Raw genomic sequence first — 22,887 nt, forward strand, 5'->3', positions numbered from 1 at the left:
TGTTTTGTTTTTTGTTTTTAAGGGTTTTACGGCGCTTGCAATACATAACGGTCATATCAGCGCCAGTAAAAAGGGAGAATATGGGATAGTAAAGAGTTCTAGAATTACAATTAAAGCACCCAAGAAAAAGTAAGACAAAGGGGAATTGAGAACAAATAGGAAGCAGATGTCGATTCCAAAAGCATACTATCAAAGTACTTAGTTTGAGATCACCCAAAAGACTAATCCAGACACGAGCACAGGTCCCCACTAAGAGGAATACACTCAAATGTTTACATTATAAATTCAAAACAACAAATATAATAATACATAACAGAGAGATGATTTACAAGGAAAAAAACATCATCTCCCAATACAATAACTATACATTCGACTGTTTCCCTCTCAGCCACGGCCAGGACAAAACCAAGAGATCTTATTCCAAGACAAAAGACAGAAAGCAAGTTGGAAAACAGATATAAGGGGATAGAAGACACAGTAAGTAGCTCCCTGCCCAATATGATGGGAGGTTAGGAACCCCACCCAGGAGCAATTCTGTAACTTATCCGAACCAGCGACCACCTGAGCTCTAGCCCTTCGGTCTTGTGCCATGACGTAGAAGATAGACGTCTTTTGTAGTTGTTCCAGGTGACCATAAAGTATGTTACTGATGCTTGGATTTGGTGGGAGGAATGTACATCTTAGGTCTTCAAGCAAGTGGTGTGTTACTGTTTCATTGGGGTGTTGACATAGGGGGGAGGAAGGGGATGTGTCTTTTGTAATTTTGTTTAAATGGCTCATGAGCGGTATGTGTTGTGTTCTCAGTTGAAAGATGATGCTTTGCTGGTGTCTTCTGCACTTATTTAGGCAAATCTGTAAAAGAGGCAGCCTGCATTGACTAAAGAAGACAGTTTTGCATTGACCACCATGAGGTGTTTGGCCAAGTCTTACCTTACTGGCCTGACCAATTGAGATGAACGGCCAAGTCTTACCTTACTGGCCTGACCAATTGAGATGAACGGCCAAGTCTTACCTTACTGGCCTGACCAATAGAGATGAACGGCCAAGTCTTACCTTACTGGCCTGACCAATTGAGATGAACGGCCAAGTCTTACCTTACTGGCCTGACCAATTGAGATGAACGGCCAAGTCTTACCTTACTGGCCTGACCAATTGAGATGAACGGCCAAGACTTACCTTACTGGCCTGACCAATTGAGATGAACGGCCAAGTCTTACCTTACTGGCCTGACCAATTGAGATGAACGGCCAAGTCTTACCTTACTGGCCTGACCAATTGAGATGAACGGCCAAGTCTTACCTTACTGGCCTGACCAATTGAGATGAACGGCCAAGTCTTACCTTACTGGCCTGACCAATGGAGATGAAGGGCCAAGTCTTACCTTACTGGCCTGACCAATTGAGATGAACGGCCAAGTCTTACCTTACTGGCCTGACCAATTGAGATGAACGGCCAAGTCTTACCTTACTGGCCTGACCAATTGAGATGAACGGCCAAGTCTTACCTTACTGGCCTGACCAATTGAGATGAACGGCCAAGTCTTACCTTACTGGCCTGACCAATTGAGATGAACGGCCAAGTCTTACCTTACTGGCCTGACCAATTGAGATGAACGGCCAAGTCTTACCTTACTGGCCTGACCAATTGAGATGAACGGCCAAGTCTTACCTTACTGGCCTGACCAATTGAGATGAACGGCCAAGTCTTACCTTACTGGCCTGACCAATTGAGATGAACGGCCAAGTCTTACCTTACTGGCCTGACCAATTGAGATGAACGGCCAAGTCTTACCTTACTGGCTTGACCAATTGAGATGAACGGCCAAGTCTTACCTTACTGGCCTGACCAATTAAGATGAACGGCCAAGTCTTACCTTAATGGCCTGACCAATTGAGATGAACGGCCAAGTCTTACCTTACTGGCCTGACCAATTGAGATGAACGCCAAGTCTTACCTTACTGGCCTGACCAATTGAGATGAACGGCCAAGTCTTACCTTACTGGCCTGACCAATTGAGATGAACGGCCAAGTCTTACCTTACTGGCCTGACCAATTGAGATGAACGGCCAAGTCTTACCTTACTGGCCTGACCAATTGAGATGAACGGCCAAGTCTTACCTTACTGGCCTGACCAATTGAGATGAACGGCCAAGTCTTACCTTACTGGCCTGACCAATTGAGATGAACGGCCAAGTCTTACCTTACTGGCCTGACCAATGGAGATGAAGGGCCAAGTCTTACCTTACTGGCCTGACCAATTGAGATGAACGGCCAAGTCTTACCTTACTGGCCTGACCAATTGAGATGAACGGCCAAGTCTTACCTTACTGGCCTGACCAATTGAGATGAACGGCCAAGTCTTACCTTACTGGCCTGACCAATGGAGATGAACGGCCAAGTCTTACCTTACTGGCCTGACCAATTGAGATGAACGGCCAAGTCTTACCTTACTGGTCTGACCAATTGAGATGAACGGCCAAGTCTTACCTTACTGGCCTGACCAATGGAGATGAACGGCCAAGTCTTACCTTACTGGCCTGACCAATGGAGATGAACGGCCAAGTCTTACCTTACTGGCCTGACCAATGGAGATGAACGGCCAAGTCTTACCTTACTGGCCTGACCAATGGAGATGAACGGCCAAGTCTTACCTTACTGGCCTGACCAATTGAGATGAACGGCCAAGTCTTACCTTACTGGCCTGACCAATTGAGATGAACGGCCAAGTCTTACCTTACTGGCATGACCAATGGAGATGAACGGCCAAGTCTTACCTTACTGGCCTGACCAATTAAGATGAACGGCCAAGTCTTACCTTACTGGCCTGACCAATTGAGATGAACGGCCAAGTCTTACCTTACTGGCCTGACCAATTGAGATGAACGGCCAAGTCTTACCTTACTGGCCTGAACAATTGAGATGAACGGCCAAGTCTTACCTTACTGGCCTGACCAATTGAGATGAACGGCCAAGTCTTACCTTACTGGCCTGACCAATTGAGATGAACGGCCAAGTCTTACCTTACTGGCCTGACCAATGGAGATGAAGGATGGAATCATTGATTTTCTCAAGCTGTATTTGTCGTGCCAAAGCCTCTCGTTGTTTACCGTTGGATCCGACGCCACAAAAAACTGAAGGAATAAACAAATTAAAGCTATGGGTTGTTTCTTTTCCAATCATTATCCGACTATCAAACAAGCTAAGACACATGAATGCATCATGTTCTTTACAATTAAAAACATAAAATTAATCGCAAAAAAAAAAATAATTTCTATTTAAGAAAATGAAAAATGCACTTTTGAGTGAATATATATGATTAACTCTCTCCTTACCAGCCATTTTCAGGATTTTCCTCAAAACTTCACACCCAACTAACATAAAAATATATTTTTTATCACTCAAACACAATAGCAGTAAAGATCTTGCAATACATAATTTCGTTAACAAAACATGCTCTATAACACACTTTTCAATTTTTACAATTTGTATGATGTACAAAATAAATTTGAATAAGAAAAATGTTGGTTGGTTGTATCGTAACGAATGTGACGATTTTCCTATAGTTGGTTAGAAGATTGTTAAACTATATCCCCCCAAAATGACTTTATGGAAAATTATCAATAAAAATAAGACTGTGTCATGGTCTGGTATATTGCGGTTATGTGGTCTTATGGTATGACATTCACTAGCTTTCGGATCGAAAGGTCCTGGGTTCGAGCCTCATGCTCGGCGCATAGTTGTGTCCTTGGAAAAGACTCTTTACTCACATTCTCTCACCGTACTCAGGTGTAAAATGAGTACCTGGCAGTTAACAGTGTTGTCTCAATCTGAAAAAATTGTAACATCCCCTAACAGGCGTCATGTCCCATCCTAAATGTTAAACTGTTGCTGTTGGCCAGGGACCCCTTGTAAAGCGCTTTGAGCACATTTATTAGTGGATATTGCTCTATATAAAAGCTCAATATATATATTAAAGAGCGTAACATTAACATATGATAAAAAAAAAACGCAAACAGAATATCCTCCGTTATAACACAAAAAAAAACGGGAAACTGATGTTGATGCTCTCCTCTTCATTAAAATACAAATTTAGGATACAATGGGAGGAGAATGATGAAGACCAACATATATACTTTTATTATTATTTTTTTTTTTTTTTCAATTTTCACCAGACCTGAATTTCAGCAGCCTCTACCTCCCACCCATCCATTCCCACATTAAAAAAAAAAAAAAATTAAAAAGAAAAAAAAATAAATTTTAAAATGAAAAAAAAAAAAAAAAGAAAAAATATATATGAAGAACACAGGGGGGGGGGGGGGGGGGGAAGGGGGAAGAGGGTGAGTCAATTTCCGATTTTGGAGACGTGAGGAAACATATTCATATACATTTAATTCATTTTCTTTTAGATAATGATATATTAGCATTTTTAGATAATAGAATTATTATTATTATTACTATCATTATCATCATTATTCACTTGTATTCTTACCTCATGATAGGTATCCTCCAACTCTCCATCGTACATCCATCTGAGCAAGGTGGTGTAGATGGGCTGACACACAGCTGTCAGTTGTTTGGAGATGAGGGATTTGATCTTTGGGTCCCCGTGTTGACTGTACGAGTAGATGGACGATGTGAGGGCACCACCTTTTTTACCTTTTGGAGACAAAAAAAAATATTTAAAAAAAAGACAAAACTGGAACTTTTGTTACAAGCTTTACTTCGTATAGATGAATTTCTTTTCTCAAAATAAGCTTGATCTTACTATTATTAAAAACTTTTTCTGGGTCTGTATTCATCTCTTGTGTAAAAATTTGAGTGAGTGTGCAGATGGACAGATATTTGTGAGTTGTCAATATGTGACGAAAACATATATACTGGTGTCAAATGCTAGAAATTTTCAGATAATTGCTATAAAAAGATTTTTTAAAAGATAAAATTCCCTTTATTCATCCTATAGGGGAATATTTTTCTCTGGGCTCTATTCCAAGGGAAGACTGGAATAACCCAGGCATCAGCCGCAGTGCAGAGCTGCAAACTGTGCTTGGGCAAGGTGACTTGCTCAAGGCCACACAGCGCAGCGGCAGATGATCGAACTCGGTACCTTTAAGGTACAAAGCAAAGACCGAACAGCTGAGCCACGCTGTCCCCTCTGACCTGAGACATCTAAAGCAAGACAGAAGAGGAAACGAACTTGATACCTTTCGGGTAAGAAGCAAAGACCGTACCACTGAGCCACCCTGCCCACTATCATTTCTTATTTACTCATCCTATACTGTTGGAATTCGTTTTTATTGCTTCTTTCAGTCCTTGTCTTTTCATTGTACTAGTTCTGATATTCCCTCTTTCTAAGTCATTTTTATTGCTTCTTTCAGTCCTTGTCTTTTCATTGTACTATTTCTGAAATTCCCTCTTTCTAAGTCATTTTTATTGCTTCTTTCAGTCCATGTCTTTTCTTTGTAATAGTTCTGATATTCCCTCTTTCTAAGTCATTTTTATTGCTTCTTTCAGTCCATGTCTTTTCTTTGTACTATTTCTGATATTCCCTCTTTCTAAGTCATTTTTATTGCTTCTTTCAGTCCATGTCTTTTCCTTGTACTATTTCTGAAATTCCCTCTTTCTAAGTCATTTTTATTGCTTCTTTCAGTCCATGTCTTTTCCTTGTACTAGTTCTGATATTCCCTCTTTCTAAGTCGTTTTTATTGCTTCTTTCAGTCCATGTCTTTTCCTTGTACTAGTTCTGATATTCCCTCTTTCTAAGTCATTTTTATTGCTTCTTTCAGTCCATGTCTTTTCCTTGTACTAGTTCTGATATTCCCTCTTTCTAAGTCATTTTTATTGCTTCTTTCAGTCCATGTCTTTTCTTGTACTATTCTGATATTCCCTCTTTCTAATATTTTTATTGCTTCTTTCAGTCCATGTCTTTTCTTGTACTATTCTGATATTCCCTCTTTCTAAGTCATTTTTATTGCTTCTTTCAGTCCATGTCTTTCTTTGTACTATTTCTGATATTCCCTCTTTCTAAGTCATTTTTTTGCTTCTTTCAGTCCATGTCTTTTCTTGTACTATTTCTGATATTCCCTTTTCTAAGTATTTTTTTTGCTTCTTTCAGTCCATGTCTTTTCTTGTACTATTCTGATATTCCTCTTTCTAAGTCATTTTTTGTGCTTCTTTCAGTCCATGTCTTTTCCTTGTACTATTCTGATATTCCCTCTTTCTAAGTATTTTTATTGCTTCTTTCAGTCCATGTCTTTTCTTTGTACTATTTCTGATATTCCCTCTTTCTAAGTCATTTTTATTGCTTCTTTCAGTCCATGTCTTTTCTTTGTACTATTTCTGATATTCCCTCTTTCTAAGTCATTTTTATTGCTTCTTTCAGTCCATGTCTTTTCTTTGTACTATTTCTGATATTTCCTCTTTCTTTCTAAGTCTGTTTTATTGCTTCTTTCAGTCCATGTCTTTTCCTTGTACTATTCTGATATTCCCTCTTTCTAAGTATTTTTATTGCTTCTTTCAGTCCATGTCTTTTCCTTTGTACTAGTTCTGATATTCCCTCTTTCAAGTCATTTTTATTGCTTCTTTCAGTCCATGTCTTTTCTTTGTACTATTTCTGATATTCCCTCTTTCTAAGTATTTTTTTGCTTCTTTCAGTCCATGTCTTTTCCTTGTATATTTCTGATATTCCCTCTTTCTAAGTCTTTTTATTGCTTCTTTCAGTCCATGTCTTTTCTTTGTACTATTCTGATATTCCCTCTTTTAAGTCATTTTTTGCTTCTTTCAGTCCATGTCTTTTCCTTGTACTATTCTGATATTCCCTCTTTCTAAGTCATTTTTATTGCTTCTTTCAGTCCATGTCTTTTCTTTGTACTATTCTGATATTCCCTCTTTCAAGTCATTTTTAATTGCTTCTTTCAGTCCATGTCTTTTCCTTGTACTAGTTCTGATATTCCCTCTTTCTAAGTCATTTTTTGTTGCTTCTTTCAGTCCATGTCTTTTCTTTGTACTATTCTATTTCTGATATTCCCTCTTTCTGAGTCATTTTTATTGCTTCTTTCAGTCCATGTCTTTTCCTTGTACTAGTTCTGATATTCCCTCTTTCTAAGTCATTTTTATTGCTTCTTTCAGTCCATGTCTTTTCTTTGTACTATTTCTGATATTCCCTCTTTCTAAGTATTTTTTGTTGCTTCTTTCAGTCCATGTCTTTTCTTTGTACTATTTCTGATATTCCCTCTTTCGAAGTCATTTTTATTGCTCCTTTCAGTCCATGTCTTTTCCTTGTACTATTTCTGATATTCCCTCTTTCTAAGTATTTTTTATTGCTTCTTTCAGTCCATGTCTTTTCTTTGTACTATTTCTGAAATTCCCTCTTTCTAAGTCATTTTTATTGCTTCTTTCAGTCCATGTCTTTTCTTTGTACTATTTCTGATATTCCCTCTTTCTAAGTATTTTTTGTTGCTTCTTTCAGTCCATGTCTTTCCTTTGTACTAGTTCTGATATTCCCTCTTTCGAAGTCATTTTTATTGCTTCTTTCAGTAAATGTCTTTTCTTTGTACTATTTCTGATATTCCCTCTTTCTAAGTCATTTTTATTGCTTCTTTCAGTCCATGTCTTTTCATTGTACTATTTCTGATATTCCCTCTTTCGAAGTCATTTTTATTGCTCCTTTCAGTCCATGTCTTTTCTTTGTACTAGTTCTGATATTCCCTCTTTCGAAGTCATTTTTATTGCTTCTTTCAGTCCATGTCTTTTCTTTGTACTAGTTCTGATATTCCCTCTTTCTAAGTCATTTTTATTGCTTCTTTCAGTCCATGTCTTTTCCTTGTACTATTTCTGATATTCCCTCTTTCTAAGTATTTTTTGTTGCTTCTTTCAGTCCATGTCTTTTCTTTGTACTAGTTCTGATATTCCCTCTTTCTAAGTCATTTTTATTGCTTCTTTCAGTCCATGTCTTTTCTTTGTACTAGTTCTGATATTCCCTCTTTCTAAGTCATTTTTATTGCTTCTTTCAGTCCATGTCTTTTCTTTGTACTAGTTCTGATATTCCTTCTTTCTTTCTAAGTCTTTCGTAACCTCCAGCCAGGACGTTTTAAATAGTGTTAACATGCAAAAAGTTTTTATTATTCATGTACATGACCATCCATTCCATCTGCACCGATTTCTTTGAATTTTGTGTGCTAAATTTCTATTTTGATCTCTCCTCAGAATTATTGAAAACTATTGGTAAATAGAGATATGATTTTAAAAAGAAAATAGTTAAGAAAAGATTAGAAGAAAAAAAGAATGTTTTTTCAAAGCTTTTATAAGAAAGGATATCTTTGATCAATCCAAATAACATCATTTATATCAATTAATAGAAATTTACAACATTTGACTGAAAAAGATGACGTTTATATTTTACAAGACTATAAGAGGATCAAAAGCATTCCATAAGTTTTGTGCAAAATTAAAAAAAGAAAAAAAAAAAAAGGAAAACTTTACTACTAAATGCAGATCCAAATAACATCATTATATCTATTAATTAAAATTTACAAAATTTGGATTAAAAACACGACGTTTATATTTTATAAGACTATAAGACGAACAAGAACTTTCCATAAGTTTTGTGCAAAAGAAAAAATAGAAAACTTTGTTACAAAATGCATATTGAGTCGTGAAAATGACAGCGGTCGCACCAACCTCTTGAGATGTCTACAAGAGCGGCCAAGAACTTGAGTCTCTTGATAGAATCGAAGGTCCAAACCCTCAACCTTGCCAGGGTCATGTTTGACACAGATTCCCCCAAACCTGGGTCTAAGTCTTGGTGAATCTGAAAGTAAAATAAATACAAACATTATTAAACAAATAAGACAATACTCTTTAGAAAGAGGGCAGTGATAGGATTTGTAAGAAGTATACAAAACGACAATAAAACAAACAAAAAAAACCCCCCCAAAAAATAGAGCTTTTATATAGCACAATATCCACTATGCTCAAAGCGCTTTACAAAGGCTCCCTGACCAACAGCAACACGTAACATGTAGAACGGGACATAACGCCTCTTAGGCGACAGCCAGGTACTCATTTTACACCTGAGTACGGTGAGAGAATGCGAGTAAAGAGTCTTTTCCAAGGACTCAACTATACGCTGAGCGAGGCTCGAACCCAGGACCTTCCAATCCGAAAGTGAGTGTCATACCACAAGACCACATAGCCCACTGCTGTTTATTTCTTCATAAAATCGGATCACTTAGTTATACTGCTGGAACCCAGCAAGTGACTGACAACAGCAGCTGCATGCTGTAAAATTGGCTACCTGGACGGGGATTCCCCTTTTTGAGGGTTAAGACACAAAGTATTGCATTTTCGTGATGTAATATAACACCATATCTAGATGACCACTTACATTACAAAAATATTAACTAATGGAACAGACATTAATACTTTCACTTGTTATGTTGGTTCTTTTTTCGTTTTATTGTGATTATTCTGATAGGTTTTATAAGCAATTTAAAATCCCTACTATTTTAAAATATTTTTGTTGTTGTGCGGACAATAAAAAATTCAAATCTTTAAAATCAGACGTTGGATTCCGATACCAATTACTGCTTTGTCCAGTCTTAATATTATTACACACAGTAAAACATTCATTTTCTGATTCAACACATTTTAACTACGTTTTTAATGGTCATAAATGTAATGGGCTGGACATCTGGTATGTTCTCTTAATTTGTATTTTATAATGTATTTAAAAGATATGGAGATAAGTTGATTAAACAATTTAACACACTCCTAAAGAACATATAAAGCAATATATTGTGTGTGTAGGTTTTACTTCACTATTACAAATAGAAACAAAATCATCGTCATTACACCAAACAACAACACCATCACAGTGGCGTAGTAGATAATACAAGCAATGAATATGGCAGAAAAAGGCATCCTCTCTCTTCCTCTCTCTCTCACTCTCTTTCTTTCTTTCTTTCTCTCTCTCTCTCTCCCTCCCCCCTCTCTCTCTCTCTCTCTCTCTCTCTCTCTCTCTCTCTCTCACACACACACACACATGCCTACATACACACATACATCCTGCATATATACACACATACAAACGTAAAAGACAGGCTAAGAGAAATGCATCACATTCACACTACACCTAATTCATATCACTGACAACAACGATAAAACATCAACAGTTAGTACAGATAGTATTCCACAAAGGCAAGTTTGACTGGGGAAAATAAGAAGAGGGGAAGTGGGAGCGGGGGGGGGGGGGGGGGGGGGGAAGAGTACTCAAACATAGCCAAGATAGAGAATATAATAGTGGCACCTCCTAGGAATTAAGAGATATTCAGACATTATTCTCAATATTCACAATGTACAAGTAGTGCAGCCGGTGAATAAAACCTTCCCACACCAATCAACAGAGACATGAATGAAACAAACCCATTCATTTCATATTTCTTAAATCAGTAACAGATGTGTATTTAAGAACTATTATTGTAGGGCTACTTGCAGAGTGTATATATATATTCCTGTACTACAATAAGTATGACTTCTTCACTCCTTTACCATATTCGTGGGAACTTTTAATGATAAAACTGTAGAATTGGTGTAGTAAAGTTTTCCATGGTCAGTGGGAGTCCAGGAAATGATTATGACATTGTTTACATTGTGTAACTGGTCCAAATTCATCACCCACCATAGCCTGGACATCTCATAGACTGCTAGATATTCCCAGTGAAATTTGATACCCCACCCCTACACTTGTTACATATTTGTTGAACTGAATTAACATTAGTGCAACAGAAAGTAGACAGTTTGTACTATGTACCAGTGTGAATAAAAATAAACTGCAACGTCTGATTGTTGTTGTAGGGATTCCAGAAACATTTGATTTAAATGATAAATGTAGTGAAAATGTGAGTCTACTTTGCTGTCTTCCTGAGAGAGAAATATACTGATGATATCTATGATATTTAGTCCACTGTGTGAGGGGGATTTCAATCTATAACATGAGTGATATAGATTTACATTTAAGATAATTGTGGCTTGGCTATGCCATTATTTATCAGACCAATTAGACTACTCGCTTCACTGACTGCAGGCACGTGCCATACCAGAGCGCAGGTAAAGAGAAGGAGAGTAGTGACCTCTTGACCTAGCATCTCAACTAAGTGATCCGCTGGTAAACCACTGTGAGCCGCAATAGTGACCGAAATGCTAAAAACAAAATCATTGTTTGTTTTTGTTTTTCAGTGTTTTTGCGACACATTTTGGTCGTTTCAGCATCAGTAAAAAAAAAAAGAAGAAAACGGGATAGTCAAAAATTCTAGATTCACAATTCAAAGCACCCAAGTAAAAGTAAGATAAAGGGGAATTGGTTCAAATAGGGAATGGATGTAGATGCCAAGAGCATACAATCAGTGTAATTAGTTTGAGATCACCTAACTGTTTATGATCTCATCCAGACGTAAACACAGGATCCCACCAGGATGAACACGTTCAATTGTTTACAAACCATTAATATATTCAAAACAAAAAACATAATACATAACAGAGAGAAAATTTACAAGGAAAATACAAATATCACCCCCTCCCCATGACTAATACTATATACATTTGACTGTTTCCCTCTCAGCCATGGACTCTGGCAACGGCCAGGACAAAACCAATCAATCACATTCCAAGACAAAGACAGAAAGCATTTCAGAAAATAGATATAGACATAGCAAGTGACCTCCTGCCCACCATGGGAGGTCAAAAGATCCCACCCAGACAAAACAATCGTAGATTCAAAGAAAAGAAAAGTGAAGTAGCTGTTCCAACGAAATTCCAAACAAACATCCGACAATGAATTTGGAAATTTGATGGAAAACAATGCATTGGAATCAACTACATCTCTTGTGCTGATGTCATAGTGGTAATCAGGAGGTCCGAGGTTTGATCCCCACAATTGAGGCTAGCTGATATTTATTGGGATGATTTTGTCCAGTATTTTTCTCTCTGCTAGCATTGTATGACACAGTTTGTTAATATTTTTAAAAAATGTTTTTAAGGGTTTTACGGCACTTGCAACACATTAAGGTCATATCAGCACCAGTAAAAAGGAAGAAAATGGGATAGTAAAAAGTTCTAGAATTACAATTAAAGCACCCAAGAAAAGGTAAGACAAAAGGGATTTGGTTAAAATAAGAGACAGATGTAGATTCCAAGAGCACACTATCAAAGTACTTAGTTTGAGATCACTAAAAGTCTTATCCAGACACAAGCACAGGTCCCTACTAAGAGGAATACACTCATATGTTTTACAAATCGTATATTATAATATAAAGAACATATTACAGTGCATAACAGAGAGATGACTTACAAGGGAAAAAATATCATCTCCCGAAACTAACTATACATTTGACTGTTTCCCTCTCAGCCAGGGCATCTGGCCAGGACCAGGACAAAACCAAGTAATCTCATTCCAAGACAAAGACAGAAAGCATGTTGGAAAACAGATATAGGGGGATAGAAGACGCAGTAAGTACCTCCCTGCCCTATATGGGAGACACAGTTTCATATACAACTTTTCACTCTACTAGTATTGTATGACACAGTTTCATATACAACTTTCCACTCTACTAGTATTGTATGACACAGTTTCATATACAACTTTCCACTCTACTAGTATTGTATGACACAGTTTCATATACAACTTTTCACTCTACTAGCATTGTATGACACAGTTTCATATACAACTTTTCTCTCTGCTAGCAATGGTGTATGACACAGTTTCATATACAACTTTTCTCTCTGCTAGCAATGTTGTATGACACAAATTCAGATACAACTTTTCAGAGTCTTATCTTGCACCCGTGTCTGCCTCCTTATCATTCACTTTCTTACTTGCCATTCGGCACAGAGAAGATTAGTAACAGATTACACACAATTACAGATTTCCTTCAAGCGTCCGGTCAATCTAAAATGTGAATGTTACCAAACCCAATTTTAGTGAACCTTCACACAACACGAGTTATATTAAATGAAGAAACAGGAGATTCGATCTATGTTGCTTTTTAAGAATTTACGGAGCTTATTTTGTTTCTCTTCTTCTATATATCAAGAAATCTAACTTGTAATCATTCAGGCATTAAAAAAAAAGAAGGAGAAAAAGAAAAAAAAAGAATGTCCCATGAAAAATACAGTTTCAGAAATAAATTGTAAAAAAAAAAAAAAGTTTAAATCAAAAACAAAACATAATGATTAAAGAAAATAGAAAAAAAAACCCCGATTGGTTTTGAGTAAAAACAGGATTTATTCTACATATTGTGTTTAAAGGACATAAAGCTTACCTGTGCCTCCAAGACAGCAATATGCCTCAGGTACTCTGTCATCTCCTGACGTAACGAAGCACAAAAACTCTGAAGGTAACACAAGAGGAGATCAATAAATTAAAAGATTTTAAAAAATAAAAATAAAATTCCCTTTATTAATCCCATAGGGGAAATTTGTATCTAGGGTCTACTCTATTCCAAGGGAAGACTGGAATAAACCAGGCGTCAGCCGCAGTGCAGCACCGCAAATGTGACCCTTTGTCTCGAAACGGTATTATGTCGGGATGATTTGGACCCCGAAAAGTGACTTTAGAATTAAATTGATAGTCAATACCAATTTTTGAGCTTTTGCATTATGAGAAATTGTCTTCATTCTGTAACATAACAAATTGAAACAAACCTCAAGTTTCATGTTTATGTCAATAAATTCAATTATTTGCACCTAAGCCATCCCAACATAATACCGTTTAGAGATGGTGGGTCACAAATTGAGCAGGTGATCGAACTCTGTACCTTTAAGGTACAAAGCAAAGACCGTACAGCTGAGCCACGCTGTTCCCTCTGACCTGAGACATAAAAAGCAAGACAGAAGAGGGAACAAAAAAAAAAAAAAAACCGAAATAGGGAATGGGTTTCAAGTTAAGGTCAAATATTTATTTTTTAAAAACTCACCTGATTTCATAATTATTTATATTACTCGTCGGCCAGAACTGAAATCAGCAAACCATTACACAAACCGTTGGGCTCATTGTAAATCCCAACATATAACTATGTTTAAATGAGTATTATATTTTAAAAACATCTTTACATATTCAAATTGATTACATTTTAAATAATCTAAGTTAATATTGATAACTTTGCACAATTTTTTATCGCCTGTTCTTCAAAATAATACTTTAAAAATCTGGTACTGGAGCAAAAAAAAAATCTGAAGAAAAAGAATTCGTTCTATTGATGCTTTTTAACAATTCACTGAGCATATTTTGTTTATCCTCTCCTACATATTAAGAAATAATGCATGAAATCAAATCATGTAGAATACCCCATGAAAAATAGAAAAATAAGAAAAATTAAAAAATGATGTGTAAAAAAACAAAAAAAAATAAAAAAAACAAAAACAAAGCAAAACATACCAACCCCCCCCCCCCCAAAAAAAAAAAATAAATAAAACAAAGAAAAATAACGTGATTACAAAAAGGAAAGAGACACAGAGTCAAATTATTCAACATTTGCTGCATGAACTAGACCGTTTTTTACAGGTCCTAAACGACGTATAATGGGAGATAATCCCATTCATTCATGTCTGCCCTATACTAGACTATGCACACACACACACACACACATACTCGCTTAATAGTTTTAACTTCTCTCTCTCTCTCTCTCTCCTATCCTATTCACTATTATACTGGCCCATCACTGGCCCCTCCCACGTTTCTTCTCCTCTTCATTTCTCTCCATATATTATATATATATATTATCAAATATGATTTTCTTTTCTTAATATCTTTTGCTCAATTTGTATGACCCTAATGACCCTGGAGGAAGGCCAAGGACAAAAATATTGTTTTTGGTTTTTTTTTTTTTTTGTTTGTTTGTTGCTTTAGGTCTCTTCCAACACAATTGAGGTTATATGAGAGACCGCTGAAACAAAAAAACAAGCAATCTAACAAAAATAGTACAAATGTAAATCAAAATCATAACCTAAAGATATCATAAGCTAAATTATAAATAACCAAGAACAAACAGGCAGAAGATTTACAGAAAAAAAAATATCCCCTGTCAAAAATACAATCACAAACCAAAGAAGCAGGATAGGCTAGTAAAGAGAAGAAGAAACGACATCACTATCGGATCGTACACCCATGCGAACACCATAGGTATATGATTCAAGGGTGATGCTCCCATCCAACCACCCGCTTTTTGGTTTTTAATTGGTATTGTTTCAATAGATGTGGTATAACACTCGCTTTCGGATCGGAAGGTCCTGGGTTCGAGCCTAGGTCGGCGCATAGTTGAGTCCTTGGAAAAGACTCTTTACTCACATTCTCTCACCACACTCAAATGTTAAACGAGTACCTGGCAGTCAACAGCGTTGTCTCTGTCGGAAAATTTGTAATATCGCCTAACAGGCGTCATGTCTTGTTCTACATGTTACATGTTGCTGTTGGTCATGGACCCCTTGTAAAGCGCTTTGAGCACATTTAGTGGATATTGCGCTACATAAAAGCTCTAGTTTTACAATTTAGCCTCTATGTTGCCTTCCCATACCTGTCCCACCAAACCAAACGCCTTGTCTGTGCTGTGGTGTTCTACATAGGACCTGATTTTGGCGTACAGCCAGCCACACTCCGATATCTTCAACATTTCAATCCGTTGACCTTTTGAAATACCAACCTGCCAGAAAGAAAAGAAATACATTATCCAAACTTACACTTTTTATTCTTATTGAAAAAAAAAAAGAACTCAATCAGAGACAATGTGTGTGCGTCCCTGACATAATTAGTCGTATGGTGAAAATGTTTGTTTTTGCAATTTTTTTTTTGGTATTTTTTAAATGCCCAATGTCTCCTGAGCATTTTAATCTTTATTTGAAGCAAATCGGATGATTTTTCATGAAGTTATGGTCATATGCATGGGCTAGGGTGTGAAACCCTAATTTTGAGAAAATCGCTTCCAAAGTTGACAAGAGTTGATATTAAGTATAATAATTACCTTCATTAAAAAATTAAAATAAAATATTTAGGAGTAGAATTCAATTAAAATATATCAACAATATGTAGGAAAAACTTTGATTTAATGATTTTTGATAACTCATTTTACATAAAAATTGACCTCTTGACTAAAATTGTCAATATCTTCTCCGTTCGAAACTTTTCACCTTGTGACTGATTATCTCAGGGACACCCACATTTAAGCAGATTCCAGAAACAGGTTTTTGTAAATGTGTAAGTTTCTATAGAAATTGATGAGTACACTGGTAAAAATTAATTGTACTGTATTAAGTGGAGATTTTGTCTCCTGGGGGTGGGGGAGATGTGACATGTCTCGTCTTTCACGTTAATCAATGCTGTTGGCTGGGGGCTCCTTGTGAAGCACTTTGCGCATGTTTAGTGGATATTGTGCTATATAAATGCTCAAGTTTATTTTTAAAAAAAGTGAAATGCTCATCTAGTGTCCCCATTTTCTGGAATGTCTTTGTCTTACCCCCGAGTCAATCTTAAACTGTTGTCTCGTTGTATCCATCTTGATGTACTTTCCGTCAATGCCTTGCATGGCGTATACCAGATCTTTTAACAGTAGACTCTCTGGAATGTCCTGGGAGGCTGGAAGTTGAGATCGGAATAAATAATTAATAAATAAATATAATTCGCTCCATTGCTACATGTCGAGCACTAATTGTACCATATTTGTATCCAACATGATTCAATATAGATAATTATGATCAACTTCTACAATATTGTTTCGAACGTTCGCTCTCATCAGGAAGTCATCAAGAAATTGATCATAATTATACTTGAAATGTTTATAAATAGCTCATTTTATCAAAAAGTTGAGCACTATAATTTCATGGTTTTTGATTTTATAATTTATATTATATATATATATATATATATATATATATATATATATATATATATATATATATATATATATATATATATATAATATATATATATATATATATATTATATTTTATATATATATATATATATATATATATATATATATATATATATATATATATATATATATTATATATAATATATATATTATATTATATATATAATATATATATATATATATATATATATATATTATATATAAATTATAAAATCAAAAACCATGAAATTATAGTGCTCAATATATATATAAACAAATGCAATAATATAAGTCATAATCACTCAAACCAGAATTTTTGTCCCATTTTCATAAAAATAAAGTGTATTTGTCAATTTTATTTTATTTTACAATTGCCATGCTGATAACTCATCTATTGTCATTCCTGTCTCTGTCAATAAATTTTACTTTTACTGCAATGAAAAAGAGTCTTTTGGTCATTTTGTTACCAATGTAATTTAAACAACGCAAAAATAATGTAAACATCACTGGCCCAATAATGCGAATTTAACTTAGAAAATCATATACATCAGAAACGAAAAGAAAACCAAAAACAATAACTTACTGTTATCTCCCAAAACAGCCAGTGGTTTTCTGGTGGTAGGAACTAGAGATTCAATATCTGGTGAAAATTTATAGAAAAAAAAAGTATGTAATAAGTATTTAACCAGATATAATTTTTTTTAAAAAAGGATATAAAATGACTGAGTTATGTATGGTTCCAATATTAGCAGCAGTACAATAGACACGTTATTATAAACACTCCAGTACATCCATTCACCACCTTGTTGGTGTTGCTTTCTATGAGAAAGTCAGATCATACAACAAGCTGAGTGGTAGTATACAAAGGACATATTATAACCATTTTTGATGGTTTTCATTTCGATGAAAATCTTCTGAAATAATTCAAAGAAAACTCAGTTATGGATGATAACTCCCTTTCAATGCATTGCATTTATGAATGCCAAAGAATAGATTTAGTACTTTTTTTAAACGACATAACTGCTATTTTAATTTACTACTCCTCTACACACTCGGAGGATAAACTGGCCTAAATCAAATCTAGCTTCCCATCCAGACATTTTAGATAGAAGCATCCATGAAATTTGATATGCTATTGGCCCAGTAGGGCCTCATAATTACGTTTCATAAATTATGAACAGTGACGATATTCTATAGGGTAACAGTGACAATATTCTATAGGGTAACAATGACAATATTCTATAGGGTAACAGTGACAATATTCTATAGGGTAACAGTGACTTAATTCTATAGGGTAACAGTGACAATATTCTATAGGGTAACAGTGACAATATTCTATAGGGTAACAGCGACAATATTCTATAAGGTAACGGTGACAATATTCTATAGGGTAACAGTGACAATATTCTATAGGGTAACAGCGACAATATTCTATAGGGTAACAGTGACAATATTCTATAGGGTAACAGTGACAATATTCTATAGGGTAACAGTGACTTAATTCTATAGGGTAATTCTGAAATAGCCATTAAATTAATTCAATTTATCGACTTGGTTTATCTTTAAATATGCCCTGCTCCAAAACTTTGCATTATAACCAGGCCTTTACTGTCGACGTTTTCACTAGTCCAAGACTTGCCAACTGATGACAATCGTGTGACTTCTTATTCTTATATTTTACCCATGAAGAGAGCTTTTATTTTGTTTTTGGTTCGTTTATTTTATGTTTGTTTTTTTTTTGGGGTGGAGAGAGGTTTTGGTATATTTTCAGAAGAAAAACAGTCAGTTTCTATACAATAAGCAATATGCAATGACGATTTTACAACTCAGGATTGTGTTTTCATATTCTAAATGTTTCATTCTTCATCCCTAGAATGTCTCAAAATACAACCAAAAATTTTTTTTTAAAAATCAAAAACAATTCTAAAAGCTGACCGCATTTTCTTGTTTTTCATATCCTTGTAAAGATTCAGTTTCGCGTTAAAAAAAAAAAAATTCTTACTAAAGTAAGCAATCCTATAAAAATTTGTTTTTTAAATTGAGCTTTATATATTGCAATATCTACTAAATATGCTCAAAGCGCTTTACAAGGGGTCCCTGGTCAACAGCAACATTTAACATGTAGGAAGGGACATGGCGCCTGTTAGGCGATATTACAATTTTTTTTTCCGAACAAAGACAACGCTGTTAACGGTCAGGTACTCATTTGACACCTGAGTACGGTGAGAGAATGTGAGTAAAGAGCCTTTTCCAAGGACTCAACTATGCGCTGAGCATGAGGCTCGAACCCAGGACCTTCCGATCCGAAAGCGAGTGTCATACCACTAGACCACATAGCCGTAAAAAGGATATACAGCTTGGCAAGCATGTAACTCATAATAACTTACCTGCATGTTGTTTTCCCCTACCAAGTATATCTGGTTTGTAACCTCCGACATCTCCCTCTCCTCTCTGTCCTGCTGGTGTGTTTAAATAACTAAATATGAAAAACAAAAAAAACCAAGAAAGATAAGAATTAGAACGAAAATAAATATTAGCATGAATTCTAGTTTCTGTGGAACGAATGACAATTTGTTAGACTTATTTTTTAAATCCTGAAGCTTTCCAATCCTTACATAAGCTATGAATAACACAAACTTTCATTGCGATGATGATGATGATGATTATTATCATTATTATGATGATGATCTTGATAATAATGATGGCAAATTAAATATGATGAAGTCAACAACAACAATGACGAAAGGTTGGATTCACTACCTTGGTGCAAAAGATTGTGGGACAGGGGAAGGTTCACCACTGCGGAAATCTCTGCCGTGAATGCTACTGATCCCACTGCTCCCACCAGTACGCTGGGAAACGGCAGAGAGACTCATAGCAGCCGACGATGATGCGCTGTGATGGCCACTGGCACCGCCCACCATCATATGTGACCTTCCTCCTGTACTTCCTGTCTCGTATGCCTTGTGTTGATGTTGGTGTCTACTGCCACTGCTGCTGCTGCTGCCTCCTCCAGCATTACTGTAAGGTGTCGACACCAGATGAAGTGGAAGACCTTGGTTGAACAGATGATTGCTTGACACCTTTTTCTGAATATATATCAAAATAGAAAATCCCAGGAAATCAGTCAATATTATGAGGATGAGATCTTATGTGCTCGACACCTTTTTCTGAATATATATCAAAATAGAAAATCCCAGAAAAATCGGTCAATGTTATGAGGATGAGATCTTATGTGCTCGACACCTTTTTCTGAATATATATCAAAATAGAAAATCCCCAGAAAAATCGGTCAATGTTATGAGGATGAGATCTTATGTGCTCGACACCTTTTTCTGAATATATATCAAAATAGAAAATCCCCAGAAAAATCGGTCAATGTTATGAGGATGAGATCTTATGTGCTCGACACCTTTTTCTGAATATATATCAAAATAGAAAATCCCAGAAAAATCGGTCAATGTTATGAGGATGAGATCTTATGTATGTGATGCTATCTTGTAAAATTATTAAACTTTTCAAGGGTTTAGTTGAATGTCGCTTTTCAATATTTTTGTATTATTCAACAAGTGCTGTAAGTCCATAGATTAGCTAGGAAGTTTACATTTTACAAAATAAATAGATAAAAATAATCAAGGCATAATGAGTTAACTGAGTGTTCAGAGTTGCAGTTCCAGTCACTTCACAAAACAAACTGTAAAGAAAAAACTAGAGGTGCCTAAATGAGCCACTAAAATGGAGAGAAAGATAAAGTGAGTAAATGTGACTCTTATATAAGGGAACACTTGGCCTTCGTCAGGAGACATACAACAAAACACAAATTATATGTAAGGTTACAAAACATCACATTGTGTAGCAATGACTATGAAAAATGTTTTTTTCTCTTTTTGAGGAAAATTTTTGTCTAAAATCAAAGCCCTATCTCCACTGAGTAAAAATGTTTTTGAATTTTGAAAATCCATTCATAAATAAACAAGTTATGCAGTTTCAATGGTGTCATTTATTTGGATGACCTGCAAAGAGGAAAAAAACGCGAAAATATGGGACACTTTTTCGGCATTTTTTTTTCGACCTTTGGGTTGTATCTTGCGTAATAAGTGGATTAAAAGATTGAAACTTGAAAAGCAAATTAGGGTGGTGTTTTGTAAAATACGGGAAAAGTACTCGTCATATTCATATGAAATTTTACAACCAAAAAGAAGAAATGTTCATGTATTACCTTGTCAGCGACAAAACCTCCACGCCCAGTAGTTTTAGAAATATTTTACTCCAAAGAGTAAAAATCTATTTTTAACGGTCTTCTGGTAATCGCACGAGTTTTGTCGCTTGACATAATCTACAATGACCTTTTTTCTAACTGTGTGCCAACTTTCAGTCATATTCATTGATAAACAGCGTCGTAATTAATTTTTTTAAATAGCATATACGAAACGGCTTCGTCCCATATTTTGACGCGAATTCTGGCACTTCGTGAGCGAAAAAGAGGCCAAAAGATTTGTGCGGGATAGTCATTGCTACATTGTGTCAAACTGTAAAGACAATGGCATTTCATATAACTTCAATATAGTACATCTATTTTTATTATTTGTTCAATAAAATTTTTGAAGGGGGGGATGGGGGGGGGGGGGGGGGAGTGACACACGAGAAGAATTTCATGTTGAGAACCGGTACAATTGAACTTTTCCTTACCTGGGGCTGGGTACCACTTAAATCACTCAACTTATGAAGAAGATGAAGGATAGCCCCTCTGTTGCGAAGATGACCCTGTGAAACACAAACAAAAAGAAAACAATAACATTGTAAATGTTGAAGAATTGGTCCACACACATCCTCCTATTTCACATATCAAAACTTAACCACAATTTATATTTTTGTTTTTCTAAATTAACTTGCCGGAGTCAACATACAACAAACACACAAGAACATACACATTTGTGACAACCCATTATCATGTTGTTTATAAAGGGAGTGGATAAAATAAATATCAAATAATAATTTGTTTTCTGAGGTGTTGAGCGGAGAGCACTACACAACCATATATAATACATAGTGCAGCTATGTGGTCTTGTGGTATGACACTCGCTTTCGGATCGGAAGGTCCTGGGTTCAAGCCTCGTGCTCAGCGCAATAGTTGAGTCCTTGGAAAAGACTCTTTACTCACATTCTCTCACCATACTCAGGTGTAAAATGAGTACCTGGCCGTTAACAGCGCTGTCTTTGTCCAAAAAAATTGTAATATCGCCTAACAGGCGTCATGTCCCGTCCTACGTGTTAAATGTTGCTGTTGACCAGGGACCCCTTGTAAAGCGCTTTTAGTGGATATAGTGCTTTATAAAGCTCAATTTAAAAGCTCAATTTTGTGAAATGGTGATTAGATTATAACTCACCTGCGCATTTAGTTTTCTGTGACAATCTACAAAAGTAGCCGCTTCTTTGACTCTATTGTTATTCACCACTGAGGAGCAAATAGAACATAAAAATACGGCTATAAAATATGGCATTTTTCATTGTTTCACCATGCTATGCATGTTTTAAAAATACTTCCTTCCCCTCCCCCCTGGCCAGACGAAACAAAAAAAAAAAAAAATTTTCATACAGTTCAAATCACCTGTTAGGCACCCTTTTAGAAATTATTTGTACAAACACTCTTTATCATATCTGTCACTGTATGTAGCGAAATGATTTTAAAAAATAGAGATTTTATATAGCGCAATATCCACTAAATATGCTCAAAGCGCTTTACAAAGGGTCCCTGACCAACAGCAACATGTGACAAGTAGAACGAGACACGACGCCTGTTAGGCGATATTACAAATTTTCCGACAGAGACAACGCTGTTGACGGCCAGGTACTCATTTTACACCTGAGTACAGTGAGAGAATGTGAGTAAAGATTCTTTTCCAAGGATTCAACTATGCGCTGGGCAAGGCTCGAACCCAGTACCTTCCATAGCCGCATCAACCATATCTGAATCCAGCAGGATCCCTTGTGT

At 35.9% G+C, this 22,887-nt stretch overlaps 1 protein-coding gene across 1 annotated transcript in view; it reads right to left on the reverse strand.

Moving 5' to 3' along the window:
- The window catches only part of LOC144955948 (gamma-tubulin complex component 3 homolog), a 39,141-nt gene that overhangs the window by 11,119 nt on the left and 5,135 nt on the right, over nt 1–22,887 (reverse strand). Inside the window, exons 4-14 of the mRNA XM_078886210.1 lie at nt 22,283–22,350; nt 21,585–21,659; nt 19,656–19,984; nt 19,283–19,371; nt 17,479–17,535; nt 16,500–16,618; nt 15,564–15,689; nt 13,314–13,382; nt 8,677–8,806; nt 4,490–4,656; nt 3,021–3,131 (exon numbers count right to left, since the gene is read on the reverse strand). Of these exons, the coding sequence (XP_078742336.1) occupies nt 3,021–3,131; nt 4,490–4,656; nt 8,677–8,806; nt 13,314–13,382; nt 15,564–15,689; nt 16,500–16,618; nt 17,479–17,535; nt 19,283–19,371; nt 19,656–19,984; nt 21,585–21,659; nt 22,283–22,350 (1,340 nt within the window). The remainder of the gene's footprint in view (nt 1–3,020; nt 3,132–4,489; nt 4,657–8,676; nt 8,807–13,313; nt 13,383–15,563; nt 15,690–16,499; nt 16,619–17,478; nt 17,536–19,282; nt 19,372–19,655; nt 19,985–21,584; nt 21,660–22,282; nt 22,351–22,887) is intronic.

The sequence above is a fragment of the Berghia stephanieae genome, chromosome 10 (assembly GCF_034508935.2).
Source record: "Berghia stephanieae isolate SIO BIC M18660-M18661 chromosome 10, UCSD_Bste_1.3, whole genome shotgun sequence".
Lineage (NCBI taxonomy): Eukaryota > Metazoa > Mollusca > Gastropoda > Nudibranchia > Aeolidiidae > Berghia > Berghia stephanieae.